At 59.4% G+C, this 14,507-nt stretch overlaps 2 protein-coding genes across 4 annotated transcripts in view; both read left to right on the forward strand.

Moving 5' to 3' along the window:
• CDKN1A (cyclin dependent kinase inhibitor 1A) overlaps nucleotides 1–4,579 on the forward strand; it is a 4,923-nt gene extending 344 nt beyond the window's left edge. Inside the window, exons 2-3 of the mRNA XM_042013494.1 lie at nucleotides 2,179–2,592; nucleotides 3,319–4,579. Coding sequence (XP_041869428.1) covers nucleotides 2,187–2,592; nucleotides 3,319–3,368 — 456 coding nt within the window. The 5' untranslated portion in view covers nucleotides 2,179–2,186 and the 3' untranslated portion in view covers nucleotides 3,369–4,579. The remainder of the gene's footprint in view (nucleotides 1–2,178; nucleotides 2,593–3,318) is intronic.
• Nucleotides 4,580–6,878: 2,299 nt separating this feature from the next.
• Nucleotides 6,879–14,507, forward strand: part of RAB44 (RAB44, member RAS oncogene family) — a 14,036-nt gene continuing 6,407 nt past the window's right edge. Inside the window, exons 1-11 of one of the 3 annotated variants that reach the window (XM_042013529.1) lie at nucleotides 6,879–7,185; nucleotides 8,492–8,779; nucleotides 8,875–8,989; nucleotides 9,230–9,401; nucleotides 9,675–9,818; nucleotides 10,160–10,250; nucleotides 10,366–10,461; nucleotides 10,774–10,961; nucleotides 11,329–11,377; nucleotides 11,708–11,802; nucleotides 12,271–13,400. In XM_042013529.1, coding sequence (XP_041869463.1) covers nucleotides 8,570–8,779; nucleotides 8,875–8,989; nucleotides 9,230–9,401; nucleotides 9,675–9,818; nucleotides 10,160–10,250; nucleotides 10,366–10,461; nucleotides 10,774–10,961; nucleotides 11,329–11,377; nucleotides 11,708–11,802; nucleotides 12,271–13,400 — 2,290 coding nt within the window. In that variant the 5' untranslated portion in view covers nucleotides 6,879–7,185; nucleotides 8,492–8,569. The other 2 variants (XM_042013531.1, XM_042013530.1) reach the window with 2 other exon arrangements.

Below are 14,507 nucleotides of genomic sequence, written 5' to 3' on the forward strand. Positions count from 1 at the left end.
GCCGGGGCTGGCGGTGCCGGGGCTGGCGGTGCCGGGGCTGGCGGTGCGGAGCCCCGGGAGCACCCGGAGCCCCCTGGGGGGATGCGGAGCCCCCGGGCTGGGCCGCGCTCGCCCCCCGGTGGCCGCGGGGATGGCGGTGCGGGGTGCCGGGCGCCGTGCGGGGCGCGGGGTGCCGTTCCGGGTGCTGTGCGGACGCAGTCCCGCCGCTGAGCATCCTGCGGGGCCGGGCGGGGACCGGCCGCCCCGTGCCAGCCCCCCCGGCCCCATCGGTGTCATGAGCCGGGCGTTCTCTGCGCGGGATCAGCGGCTTCAGCCGTTCCCGGATGCGGGTGCCCCCAGCCCCTCCTGCTTGCCCAGCCTTCCCCAGACTGGTGTGACTGGTCCTGGGTGTCGCAGGTGTCTGTGGAGCCCTGCTGGGTGTCTCCCAGGGGTGCTCTCATCACCCAGCTCGGCTGGGAGAGGTTTTAACGCGGCCGTGCACCTGCCACTTCCTTGCCCAAATCTTGGGGCTCCCGGGCGGCTGCCGGGAGCCTCGAAGCTCTTGCTGGGCAGAGGTCGCTGGAAGCGGCACCAGCCCCATGGGAGGGGACGATGACCCGGCCCTGGTCCCTCCCTCGTTGGTGGCTTTGGCAATCCGCAGCCATGAGTCAGGGCGAGGGTGTTATCTCGAGGCTCCAGGGTGGCACCTGAGTCGCGTCGGTGACCTGAGGATGGGGACATCGGGACGTGACGCAGGCGGGGAGGGCTGGGGGGTGTCTGGTTGGGCTGACGGAACGTGTCCCTCTCCCACTACCTGCCCGGGCTTGCCTGGACATGCTGGGACTTGCCTGGCAGTGAGGTCACCCTGTCTGTGTGCTCAGACTGCCCGGAGATAGGAAGCTGGATTTCTATTTTTACTCGGGGATGCTGAGTCTGAGCACAGGGTGCCCACAGGGGTGGCCCCAGGGACAGAATGTGGCCCCCCCAGCCCCTGGGCTGGAGACTCTCACCGTGCTGGTGCTATGCCTGGGAATAGGGTTATTGAATCATTAAGGTTGGAAAAGACCTCCAAGATCCTCAAGTCCAGCCAGGGCCCGATCCTCACCTTGTCAGCTAGACCAGAGCTCTGAGTGCCACATCCAGTCATTTCTTGCACACTTCTAGGGGTGGAATGTGGGGAAGACAATGCGGCACAGGCAACCCAGAGGGGCTGCAGGTGCTGAATTTAGGGAGAAATCTTCCCTGCAGGAGGCTGAGAATCTGCTCCTTGGGGAAGTTGGGGGATGGGGAGGATCTTTTGTGGCCTGGCTTTGGGCGTCCCAGATTAGGTGGGCAATGGGAGCTATGAATCTTTCTTTTTTAAGCATATTTAATGAGTGTGGCTGTCCCAGCAGGGGTAAGCCTTATCTCTGAAAACTCAAATCCCAGAGCAGTGCTGACTCTTATCAGCTGGACTTGATGATCTTGGAGGCATTTTCCAGCCTTAACAATTCTGATTCTACGTCTAAGTTCCTCATAAGTGTGGGTGTAGTGAGGGGTTCCTTATCCCCACACAGTCCGGGGAAGGACTGCTCCGATGGAGAGGCTTTGGCACTTACTGGGAAGGTCAAGGCTTTTGGCACCGATTTGAAAAAAAACAAACAAGGTCTTGTTTCTGGTTACCCAACAGCTCCTTGCAGATAAGGAGGGTGGTTAGCAAAGTGGTCAAGCTTGTGGCACGTTCTTGCAGTTGCTTGAAGGTTTTCTTACCACCGGGTCAGGGTTCTTGAGATGAAGAAACTGGCCAGAAAAACATCCTGTTGCTTCACCTCCCCGTGTGCCAACTTGCCTTTGCCTGCACGGGAGTGGGAAGGAGCGGGGCTGTGGATGGAGCCCGTGGCAGTGTCGGGGTGCTGGATGCTCTGACCTGGCAGGGCTTTGCCTGCTGGAGGAGGAATAGGGAATGGTGACATCTGCACCTTCCCCATCCTCCTGTGTTGCACTGGGCTGTGTCTGACCTCAGCCGTGCTCAAGCCTCTGCTAAAATCTCAAAAGTCAGAGTCCAGACGTGTCTGTCAGTCCCCTCTGGGCTGCCTCACTGCAGAGCCCAGCCCAGCTTGTCCCACCTTGGCTACCGTGTGCTTTGCCTTGGTAGCCAGCACTCTCCTGTGTTTGCTCCTGTCATCCCAGCCCCCGTAACTTGCTCTGGTTTCCCCCCAGCCAGCACGATGCCGCTGTCCCAGAGCAGGGCTGGGCAGACCCCATGCAGCAGCAAGGCCTGCAGGAACCTCTTTGGCCCCGTGGACCACGACCAGCTCCAGCACGACTTTGAGGACAAGATAAGACAACAGCTGGAAGAAGCTCAGCAGCGCTGGAACTTCAACTTTGAGACAGAGACTCCCTTGGAAGGGCCGTTCAAGTGGGAGAGGATCCTCGTGGCTGAGCAGCCGCCCCAGGAGGTTCACAGCCTGGTCAGGGCTGTCATCAGCAGTGACAGCAGGAGCTCCTTGGCCCACAGGGTCCCCCCCAAGGACCGTGTTGGCAGGATTTGCCCCGAGGAGTCTCAGCAGAGCTCGCAGGTTTACAAGGCTGGTTCCCCACAGAGCCTGAAGCGTGGGCAGACCACGATCAAAGGTGAGTGCTGGGGGTTGCTGTCACTCCCTGGGGGCTTGGTGGCATTGATGTCATGGCAGGGACAGACAGAGGGGACTTGGGTGCCAGAGCCCTGCCTGGCTCTTGGGCATGGGGAGGGAACCACCCTCCATGGATCTCTCCTAGGGAAGCAGAGCCCACCTTCCAAAGGGAAAAAGGCGACCAGCTGGGTGCCTTTTGGCTGCTGGGGGCTGTGCAGGGGACTGGCATTGGGCTTGTGGGTTTTGTAGCTGAAGATGCCCCCAAATTCATCACCTTCAGTTCCGAAGACCTGACCCAATCATAGAATCACAGAATATTAAGGGGTTGGAATGGACCTTAAAGATCATCTTTAAGGTCCCGTGGGCAGGGGCACCTCCCACTATCCCAGGTTGCTCAAAGCCTTTATCCAACCTGGCTTTGAACAACTCCAGAGTTGGAGCATCCAGAACCTCCCTGGACAGCCTGTGCCAGTGTCTCACCTCCCTCACAGTGAGATGTTTCTTCCTATCCTCCAAGGCCAGGGCCTGGAGTGGAAATGCAGGCAAGACAAAGAGGAGAGCTGATGCAGACTTACAGCTCTGCTCTCCGCAGCTTTGGGTGGGGGCTTTAGGGTGCAACCCCCTTGGGCTGATTTTGGGGTGCCTCCCTGGGGACACCTCCCTCTTCCTGCCCTGCTGCTCCCAGCAGGCTGGAGACACTTTCCAACCCTTTCCTTCTTCCCTTCAGACTTCTACAGTGCCAAGCGGAGGATCGTCCCTGCCCGGCCCCGGCCGTGACTCGCTGCAGCAGCTGCCGACACCAGGGGTGCCCGTGGCTCCCCTGCCCCATGCTGTGTGAGCTGATCTGTACGAAGCAATGTAGAGTCTGTAGTTTCCTATTTATGAGTAGCTCTGGGGTCCTGAGGGACCTTCACTGTGTGCAATGTGGAGGAGGAGCCCCACGGCGGGGCTGGAGGAGGACTGAGATGGGCCTGGTGGGACCAAAGCACTGCCCTGCCTGCAGAGAAGTGTCCTCTGCCCTGTGCCTGTGGGGCCAAACACCGTCCTTGTGCCACCCTGCTGTCCAGCCGTGGATCCGTCCCTTGCCTAGGGACTGGCTGTGGGGGACACTTGTGTCCCAGCCACCTGGTGGCACCAGATATCTTTAAGAAAAGTCCCTGGTGTGCTTTGTAGAGCCCTGGGATGCCCCGGCTGCTGTCACACGGGGGTGGCCCTCTGTCCCAGCAGGATGGACCCAAGCACTTGTCCGTGTGTGGGAGCAGAGTGACTTGGAGGCTGCTCCTTCCCACGGCTGTTCCCTGGACAGTCCTTGGGGTGACTCACCAGGAACAGCCACTGGGGGACCAACACTGCCCCTGGGAGGCTTTGGGATCCCCTGCACTCTGCTGGCCCCAAATCCCACTTTCTTACCTTGTTGTTGTTGGCTTGTTGAGTGGTGCTGCTTGTGCCCACGTTCCTGCCTGCCTCAACACTGACACCGGGCTGGGGAGCCCCTGCTCTGGCTCTGTTGGGCTCCTCTAGGAAGAAGTCCTGCTCACCAGCAGGGCTGATGCTGAAATAAGGAATTGTAGCTTGTTTTCCTGGACTTTTTCTCCTTTGGGGCTGGCGGGGAGAGGACCCTCACCTGGCTCTGCTCTGGGACCAAGGGATGGCCTGGAGCAGAGGCTGCTGAGTTCCAGCACTGAAGGATGAGTCCCTGTTCCTGAGAGACTCGACACTGTCAGGTCTCAGCACTTTGATGGGGTTCATCTCCTGCTCTGCTGGATTTGGACTCGGGAAACTGGTGCAAGATGGTCCCAGGAAGAAAAGGGACAGGGTTGATTTCCCACCTTGCAGCACGATGCACTTTGCTGTCGGTGAAGCTGCCAAGCTCCCAGCACTAAATGTTTATTTATATTTAAAATAATGCTATTAAGTGTATGTGGGGAAAGGGGAACTACCTGTTTGTCTGAGAGTGTTAACTCTGAATAAACACTTATGTGAAGGAATTCTGGGTTAATGTGGATAACTGGGAGGAGGTCTGGCGGGGGGAGGGGAGAAGGGTGTTCCAGGGGCTGGGGATCCCTCTAGGAGTGCAGCCCTGAGCTGGGATCTGCCTTTGTGAAGGCTGAGAGGGATAAAACCTTGCCACAACCCCTGTGCTTGACCCCATTCCTTGGGGACCGTGCTCTGGTGCTGCCACCGTGTTCCCAGCAGAAGCCACTGCCACCTGTGTGAGATGTCCCTGCAGGACCCCTGTGTGAAGGTGGCTCCTCTGTCGCCCCCATTATTCCCCCTTCCCCACTGTGACCCTGTTCCCCCTAACCCTCAGCACCCTGTCCCGTGGTGCATGTGGCCATTAGCCACGGGCAAGCTGGTCGCCTCCCTTACCCCTTTAATGGGGTGCTGGGTGCCCAGCCCCACAAGGGTGACCCACGCTGTGGGATGGGGACACAAGAGCATGGGGTGGCACCGCTGCTGGAAACGTGCAGTGGCATTTCCTGGGGGCACTGAGGTTCCCTGGGAGTCAGGGATGTCTCTACCACCGGCTGCTTCCTTGGAGGACTGAGCAAGGCTTGGGTGCAGACTCAGGTTCTGGTTAATGTGAGAAATGACTTAACTTGCAAAGGATCCAGGTGAAAAGAAAGTCGATGGCAATGAACAACCTTGTGTCATTGTTCAGCTGGGCATCCCGAAAGCATCTGCCTGTCCCTGCAGTGTGGGGTGACATCCGTGGAGGCCCATGTCCCTTGACACGCAATCACTCAGCCTTTGAGCTGCTGCTGAGTCAAACCCTACAGCCTTAGCCCCTTTCTAACCTTATGTCAGTCCTTCCAAACCCCCCTGGCTGCTGCCGGCAGCTCCCCTCTGCTGTCATCTCCCATTTGCCAGGAGCAGTGGCAATGAAGGAAATGAGAAATAGAAATGAGAAATAAATCAGTGAAACCCCCTTGTCCGTGTTTGTGGGTTCTGGGGAGAGCCAGGGTCCAGCTCTGCTGTGCCAGAGGGAGCCGGGCACCAGGGCTGGAGCTCTGAGTCCCTGGGACACTCCAGGACTGTGTCCCCCCAGCTTTGGGACACAAAGCAGTGATGGGCTCCCTGCAGCTGGGGAGTGGATGGAAACCTCCCACTTTCAGCCCAGGTTGTGTTTTGCTGCTCCCACCCCAGCCTGGCCTCAGCACAGAGCAGGGATGCTGAAGGTCAAACCCCCACAGGGGGAGGGTCAGGTGGTTCCCTTCCCTTCTTCCCATTCAATCCCCTTTCACTGACACCTTCCAGCACCTCATTGGCATTGGATCATTCTCTCCCTCCTGGATTGTGCCCTCCCTCCTGGGCTGTGCCCTCCGGTGACCAGCGCTGATCCTGGCGCTCGCTGCCAGCACAGCTCTGCCACTAGGATTACAATGCCAGAGTCTTGCTGGGCAGAGGGCACAAATCAAGCTCTCCCAGGGATATTTAGGGTTTTCCCTTCAAAAGGGAAAATTTCTCCTCAAATCCTTGGAGAAAGCAAAGCCAAAATCCAACCTTCTCCATGCAGCCACAAACAATGCAGGGGTTGCAGGGCAAGGGGATGGGCTGAGCCCTCCAGGGTGCTTCAGTTTGGGGTGTAAGCAGCACCAGCTTGGCCCAGAGCAGGGAGAAGAACCGGCTGAGCTTTTAGTTGGCCCATAAATACCCTGATGGAGCGCATGGACCTGAGCTGGCTGCTGCTGCCTTGGGTTAAAATGAGCAGGGCCTGGCTGGTTCCCAGTGAGGGATTTAACCAGTTTAGATGGGCGGAGATAGTTGGGGTATCAGCTTCCACCCCATGGCTCCTGCCCTGGGAGCCTGGGCTCAGATCCGCTGTGAGCCAGGGGATGTTTGTTGGAGTTATGCCCTAGAGAGAACAGTGTTTCCTCCTGCCTGAGTTCTCTTCACGTTTTGCAGTTAAAGAGTAGGAAAAATGCCCGTGATCCATCTGATCCCTCCATCCCCTCAGGAAGCACAGTGGTTGCAGCCCATGGGCGGCCAGTGGGTTTGGTGCTGGGTTTAAAGCCAAGTTTATAATTCAGGCAGGAGCCTTAAAAAAAATCAGAGAAGAGCACAGGGGGACATCTCCAGATTCTGGGGCCAAAGAGCCTCCGCAGGGGGGATTTTCAGGTTGTTCTGTCTTTGGTAGGATGTTATAATCTGGGGTTATAAATAGTCTTGTGGTTTGGGTTATTTGGAGTCTCAAAACAACATTTGCTGTTTGTCTGCTGTTTTTCCCCCACCCCAAACACCCCCCCAGCCCTGAACCATTGCAAACGAGGAAAGGACGGGGCCTCTGCTGCACTTCCCGATGGCACTGGCAGTGCCTTTGCAGAGCTGCCCTGGGATCTGGGGAGTTTGTGGGGACGGTGACCCTCTGGCTGGGTCCTTCCCACAGCCCACTTGCAACGCAGCAAACAGGAAATGTGTGAGCACCGGCAGTTGAGTGTCACCGAGAACGGAAAGCGCCTTGGGTAAGAGAGATGAGAGCCGGGGCACGGGGCCGCTCCAGCACCCTCGGTGTGGGACCAGCGTCGCTCTGACCTGGGGAGCCCCTCGGCCTCGAGTGCCCCAGCCCTGAGCATCCCTCTCGGCCGTGGGAAGGGTGAGTCCTGCTGCTCTGGGGACAGCTTGGGCATTACCTTAAGAAAGAGAAAAGTGAGGGAAATGAGGGGTTTTTCTTGCTGTTGATGATCCAAGGGGGTTTTTCCTTGTGGGGGACTGTGGCTGGAAGCCGCTGTCTGATGGCTGGGAGCAGTGCAGGGTGTTGTGGAGGGAGACAGGACTCTGGCAGCTGGTGATGCCATGGGGGCCCTGCTTTTCTGGGGGGCACAATTCCCATCCCATCCCATCCCATCCCATCCCATCCCATCCCCCCTACTTGTTCAGTGCCTCCCTCGTGCTGTGGGCTCAGCTCACCTGCCCTGAGGCTGGGACAGGTAACCAGGGGGTTCCCCATGCCTTAAACAACCTCCCTGCCCCCCAGAGCTCCCACTTGTGCTGTCTTAAAGGCTGGGACCACCAGAAAGGTGTTTCTGGTCTTGTGGGACTCCAGCAACTCCACAAAACCCTCTTGCTTTAAGGCGTTTGGGCTGGTTTTGAGGCCTGTTCCCACATTTCTGATGCACACTGGGATTTAGCAGGATCTGTTTCCCATGGCAAAAGGAAGGGGGCAGAGGGCTGGAGAAGCTGGGGTCTCCCCGGGCTGGGAGGGGAGAGCTGGGCTCAGCCAGATGGAGCACAGCCCTGGCTCTGCGTCACCGCTCCCCACGGCTGTGGTTTCCTTCCCTTGGAGTTTCAGCTTTGCCACACAAAGAACAGCCCCTCTTGGGGATGGCACAGTGGCTGTGGGTGTCACGACCACCCAGCCAGGCCCCAGGTCAGGCCCCACAAGCCTGGGCGAGCAGCAGCGTGGTGGAAACCTCCTGAGGCCTCGTGTCCTCTGCCCGGAGCTGACTCACAGCTGTGAAAACTGGGGGAGGAATTTTAAAAGCTGCTGCTGAGCTGTGAGAAGGCAGGTGGAAACCAGCACGTCTTTCTCAGACCTCCAGCACCGCCTTGGCTGGTCCTTTGCTGGTGTCACCTCCTGCTGTGTCACCTCCAGGGTGGCCCTTGCTGGTGCTGGTGCCCTGTGCATCCTCCACAGCCTGGGGAGAACATGGGGAGATTTGGGATGGGCTCTTGGCTGGTGGCAGCTGGGTGGCAGCTGGGCTGGGAGCTGGGCTGGGAGCCCCTGGGATGGCCACGGGAGCAGCCTTTGCCGCTGCAGATCCAGGCTCCGTTCGCACCGTGCAATCGGAGATAAGGGTTGCCCTTCCTGTTGCCAAACCCTCCTCAGCAATCGGGTTTTAGGCCCTTGACAGCAGCAAAATGAATTTCCAACTTGGTCCCTCTCTGCTGTGTCCCACCAGGCCAGAGCAAAGGTCTCCAGTGAGGAGAGGGCCGAGGCTCAGCACCTGCCGGTTCCCTGCCAGGCCGGAGCCGGGGCCATGTCCGAGCGCCGGGCAGCCACCAAGGGCCGGCGCTTGGGCTCCAGCCGGCGCAAGCAGCTGCGTGAGGGCTCTGGGGAGGCCCCAGCACCAGCACCTGCCCCCAGTGAGGAGCCACCGTGGGCATCTGAAATAGTGCAGAGGGTGCAGCAATTCCTCAGTGACAGGGACACGGAGCAGGCGGGAGTCATCACCAGCTCGGATGTGCAGGTGAGGATGGGGCTGTCACCTGGGGTCCAGCACTGCCTGGGTGACTGAACATGGTGTGATGGGTGGATTTTTACCCTGGCTTGCTTTGGTTTTAGAAATTGCAGGAGGAAGGTTTCCCGTGCAGCAGGGAGGAGCTGGAGCTTGTGTTCGATGGGCTGGATGCCGCTGGCACCGGGCGCTTGGGCACAGAGGAGTTCCTGGCCGGGCTCCGTAAGTGCAGCCCGGGCTCATCCTGGGCACAGTCCTGGTGCTCTCCTGGGGGATGTGAAATGCTGCCCTTGCTGTGTGGCACAGGATGAATCGTCCCCACGCCCAGGTCTCACCCTACGGCTCACCTGGTGCAGGGTCCTGTTGTGCCGCTTTGTTGAAGCCGTGGAGGGGGAAGTGTTGGGGTTTGAGCTTTGCTGTTGCCCGGGCTGGGCACTGAGGATTTGGGATATCTGTCAGCAGGGCAGTTCCTGAGCTCCCACAAAGCTGCCAGGGAGCACCGGCGGCGGAAGACAGCGTCCCGGAGGGTCCGGCTGGTCCTCCCCACCCCGGCACTGGAAGCGGGGGACAGCGAGGAGCGCAGACACTTCACTGCCTTTATGGAGCAGCTGGGCACTGACAACGTCTCTGAAGAGTAAGTGCCCTGCTTGGCACCCATGGGTGTCCTGCAGGATGGGTAGAGGGGGAAAGGCTTGGGGCAGGAGATCCCCACACAGGCAGGGAGCCCAGAAATGCCTTGGTGGTGCCCTTGGCCCAAGCACAGGAGCAGGGAACAAGGTCACAGCGACCCCAATGCTCATCCGTCCCCACACACCTCAGAAAGTGTGAGTTAAATGACTCAGCTGGCCTGGATTTGGGGGTTCGGGGTGGGGGGGGTGCTCACCCCAAAACTCCCCTCTCCCTGCAGACAGGAGATCTGGCAGCTCTGGGTGAAGCTCCGGCAGGATGAGCCCCAGCTCCTGGACAACCTGGAGGACTTCCTGGCCAAGATGAGGCACCGCATCCAAGAAGCCAGGAGCGAGAAGGAGGCTTTGGAGCTGACTCTGAACAAGTGAGTCACCCCAGGATAGTGCATAGGGATAGGACAGGAGGCATGGGGACAGGGATGGGCCCTGAAGGGCCACCCCAGCCGTGCAGAGGAACCTGGCTGCTTTCACCATATCCACCAGCGGCCGGAGCAGCGGTTTTGCTGATGTTTGGGGTCGGGCTCCCTCTACAGTCATGGATGGGATGGCAAAAGAGCCGGACTCGGACTGCCGGACACATCCGTGCTGGGTGCGGTGTGGCACACCCAGCCGCAGCCTGAGGCTCCCGCGGGCACTGCGGGGTCCCAGGGACCTGCACTCCCTGCAGCGGGGTCTCACCCCCGCGCCGGCCCTGCTGTCACCACAGGCGTGTGGCCGAGCACGACAAGGACGTGCAGCAGCTCTGCGAGGTCCTGGAGCAGCAGATCCAGCAGGAACAGCTGCGGCTGCAGCAGCAGGTGGGTCACTGCTGCTCCTCTCCCCTCGCTGTCCCTGCCGGGGGGACCCAGCACCCCAAACCCCCTCGGCAGCTTCTGATGGATGAGTGGGTGCCAATGTCTTGTGCCGTCCCAGAGCATGGCCCGGAGCCACCAGCACGGTGAGGAGCTGCGGCGAGTGCTGGATGCCAGCGAGAGGGAGGTGCAGCGCTTGGTCACGGCGCAGATGGAGGTGGGCTGGCCCCAACCCCCCCTTTGTGTGTTAGGGGTCTCTGGGCTGTGCTGTAACAACCCCACGGTGATGCACAGCTGATCCCGGTGTGTCCCTGCCAGCCCTGGCTGCAGGTTGTCACACAGGAGCCTCCACACCGCATTTGCCACCTCCATCCCACACTCCCCTCCATCCCCAGAGGACACGAGTTGAGTTTCCCACCCACTATCCTCGGGGGGGGGCATAATTCAGCCCCGGGTCTAGAGGAGATGGTTTTTAATTAATTAATGGGGATTTGGGCGGGCTGTGAGCATCCTGGTTGCCATCCCACAGCTGGAGCGGCGCTGCCGCAGCCTCCACAGCTCCCAGCAAGCCACCAGCACGGAAAACCGGCAGCTGGAGGAGAGCAACCGGGCACTGGAGCATCATCTGCAGCACCTGCACCAGCAGCTGCAGCAGACCCAGGACCACCTGAGGACAATGAGGGCTACAGTGGTTTGGGAGCACACAGGGCAGCCCGGGTGAGTAGCTCAGTGACCATGTGTCGCTCACGTATCCCCATATTTGTCATTTCCTCCTGGATATGGAACGAGTCGGATGGGCCTCAGCCCCACGGTGCTTCAGTGCTATCCACAGTCCAGGTTCATCACGGTTTGGTGTGCAAAGCATCAGAGAAGAAGGCAGGACTATCAGCACCACGCACTGAATGTGTTCCTGGAGGGCAGTGCCAGAGAAATGGGGGTGTCCTTCACCCAGGAGGGCTCAATAGGACTGATCCAAGGGTTGTGGGTTTTGCTGACTATCACTACCCTGACAACCCTGGTGCAGGGGTGGATGTGGTGAAGAGGATGGAGTTCCTGTTCCGACCCTTGTGCTCTGTGTTTGCAGGGACAGAGTGGTGGCAGAGTTACCCATCGAGGTGCCAACGTCCCCACAGGTACTCCAGCAGGGTGTGTGGGGACAGGACAGGGGGGCAGTGTTCCAGGGCCTTGTGCTGTTCTGTTTGGAACTGCTGGGGAGCCCAAGGGCACAGGGTGCTCCTGCAGCACTGCCTCCCCTAAAAGCTTTCTCAAACGGGGTTGGTGCAGATATTTGGGAAGGGAGGGGGTTGCAGCACCTTACTTCTGGTACCCCCAAGATTTTGGGTGGGTACAGCTGGATTCCTCCAGCATTTCACGGGATTTCAGAGAACTCCACAGCGTTTCGGGTGGATATTCTCCCTCACTGAGCGTTTTTCTCTCTCCTCTTCCCACCCTGTTTCCTGCAGCTGAGTCCTGGGAAGAGCGAGAAGTTCCGCTCCGAGATGCGGATCAGGCTGGGATCCCAGAGCGACGAAAGCAAAGCCAAGAGCACCCACAAAGTGTAAGGGGTCCTGCTGCTCCCGTGTGTGCCCTTGGTGTCTGTGAGCTGGGGCTGAGCCCCAGGCCCTCCCTCCACCCTCCCCAGGCAAACAATCATATTTCATCCTTTTAAGACTCCTCTCCCACCCACTCATCTCTCACCCTGGAGATCACATCTCTTATCCCAGCGCATCGCTCCCTTGGCTCAGGAACTTGCTGTACCTGGCTGAGAGTTGTCTTTTCCTGTCTGATAATGCCAGTATGGGTACTGGGAAGAGGCCAGGATACGGCCCCGGGTCTGGCTGCCTGCGTGTGCATCCCCCTTTCCTGTGTGAACTCCAAGCGCACCCAGAGGGGAAATAAAATCCAGTTTGGAGAGGGGTGGGGTGAGGCTGTAGATCAGACACCCTCTGGGGCTGACTAGGGATGGGAGGGAGCTGGAGCCTCACCTGGGAGCTGGTTCATTGATCCCATTTTCTGCCCTTTCCAGGGTTTGGGAAATGCTGCCAGCAGAAATAAACCTTTCAGGAGCCCCAGGGAAAGCAAGTTCTGCAGAAGAGGACCCCTTCCCAGAATCTCTGAAAGAGGAAGCTTTCTCTGACCAAAGCTCTTTGCTAAGAGAGATGAATGATGCAATAGCAGCTCTGAGCAAACATCTGAAGGCACAGGCACCGGGTGCACCCCCTGCCCTGGCAGACGCTCCCTGTCACCCCTGGGACAACATTGAGCCCCAAACGGGGCCAGAGGCAGCCACAGCCCATGGAACAACCCCTGGGGTCCTGCAGGAGACCCTCCCTGGCCACAGCCATCACGAGCTGCTTGAAGGAGACCTGCAAGAGGGACCAGCCACAGCTGAGCTTCGTGCTCCGGATGTGACACAGGCTGGTGCGTCCACAGGAGCCAGGCACTGCATGGCTCAGGAGCCAGGGGCAGAGCAGGGAGAGAACCCAGAGGAGGAACAGAAGATGTTATTCCTGCAAGGAAAGGGTGCTGGTGTGGAGATGGTGCTAAATGTGGCTGAGCATCTGGGAGAGAGCACGAAGGCAGGAGAGCAGGTGCCGATGGAGGTGGAGGGAGCAGGGTGGCTGCAGGAAAAAACAGGTGGGAAAAAACCACAGTTCCTGGGAGAAGCTGAGGAAGTAGAGATAAGCCAAGGAGAAAATTTGGAGGCAGGTCTGGGGCCACCTGAGGCTGGGCAGGAAGGTGTGGCAGTGGGACAGTGCCTTGCCGTGGATGAGCTCCAGCCAGGCGGGACTCTGGGTCAATGTGTGCAGGCCCCAAGCATGGCGCTGCAGGAATGGGCTGACCCGGCATCAGGGCTCCCTGAGAAACTGGAAACTGAGCTGGGAGAGCACCTGGAGCCAGAGCCACCATCCTGGAGTGAGGCACAAGTGGAGGCAGCTCATGGGGATGGTGTCCCTGAGGTGGCAGTGGCTCCTGGCCCGGCAGTGCTGGATGAGGAGCGTGCCAGTCCGGAGGTGCAGCCCCAGGGAGAGACTGCGGATTCTGAAGTGCTGGAAGTGCTGCCAGCCCGAGCTGAGCGTGCAGGGAGCAGCAGAGCTGGGAGCGAGGAAGAGGAGGTGGAGGAAGCAGAGCCCAGGGAGGCAGAGCAGCTGCAGGGTGAGTGTGCCAGGGGAGGTGCAGGGCAGGGAGGGAGTGTGGGCGCTCAGGAGCCACTGGCAGCGGCTGTGCTACCCACGCACAGCCAGGAAGGAGGAGTGGGAACAGATGTGAAACTGATGGAGGCCCAGAGCAGCACCAGCATGGAGCTGCTGGCAGAGGTGGAGGCAGATCTGCAGGTCTCAAATGAGGCTGGATCCCCAGGGGTACAGCAGGGAGCAGGTGTGGATCCAGGTGTGCCACTGGAGGACAAACCAGAGTTAGGGCTGGGAGAAGAAATGGGGGCTGCTGCAGTGCACAGGGAGGGTCCTTCCCCAGAACAAACACCTGTGGGCAGCCCAGACTTGTGTGGGCTGTTCCCAGTTAAGTCTCAGGCACTGGAACTGGTGGAGGCAGATCTGCAGCTCTGCGGGGGTCTCAGCCCAAAAACCCCCCAGGGAGGGGAGGGTGGAAGAGCTACTGATCTCCAAGAGAATGAGGAAGAGGATGGGGCACAAGAGCAAGGTGAGTGTGGGCTGCCACACGAGCCAGAGCCTCATCCCAGTGGGGTGACCTTGGGTCAGGGAGAGGGGGCTGGTGCAGGTCTACAACCAGGGGAAGAGGCTGAAAGCCTGGGCAGTGTTGAGCACCAGAGCAGTGGTGCCAATGTGCAGCTGGTTGCAGAGGAGGATGAGCTCAGACTGACCCTGGGAGGGAGCACAGAGGCAGATCTGCAGCTCCTGGGTGAGGTTGGATCCTCAGGGACAGAGCAGGGAGGGAGACTGGATCCAGATGAGCAGCCCCTGGATCAGGTGGATAAAGCAGGGTTAGTGGAAGTGGAAGCAGAGGATGCCCAGGCAGATCTGCAGCTGTCAGAGGGTCTCAGCTCAGGAGTCCCACAGGGAGGAGAAATTGGAACAAATGTTCGGATCGAGGAGGAGGAGGATGGGGCACAAGGACAGGGTGAGCATGGGCTGCCACACGAGCCTGTGCTTGATCTGCAGGGATCAGGAGTTGAGCACAGTGAAGGAGCTGATGAAAACATGCAAGCACAGGAAGAGGCTGAAAGCCTGGACGCTATTGAGGACCAGAGCCGTGGTGCCAATGTGCAGCTGATTGCAGAGGGGG

The sequence above is a fragment of the Corvus kubaryi genome, unplaced genomic scaffold (genome assembly GCF_017639235.1).
Source record: "Corvus kubaryi isolate FWS band 111438036 unplaced genomic scaffold, C.kubaryi_AGA036_p1.0 split1-37355, whole genome shotgun sequence".
NCBI classification, from domain to species: domain Eukaryota; kingdom Metazoa; phylum Chordata; class Aves; order Passeriformes; family Corvidae; genus Corvus; species Corvus kubaryi.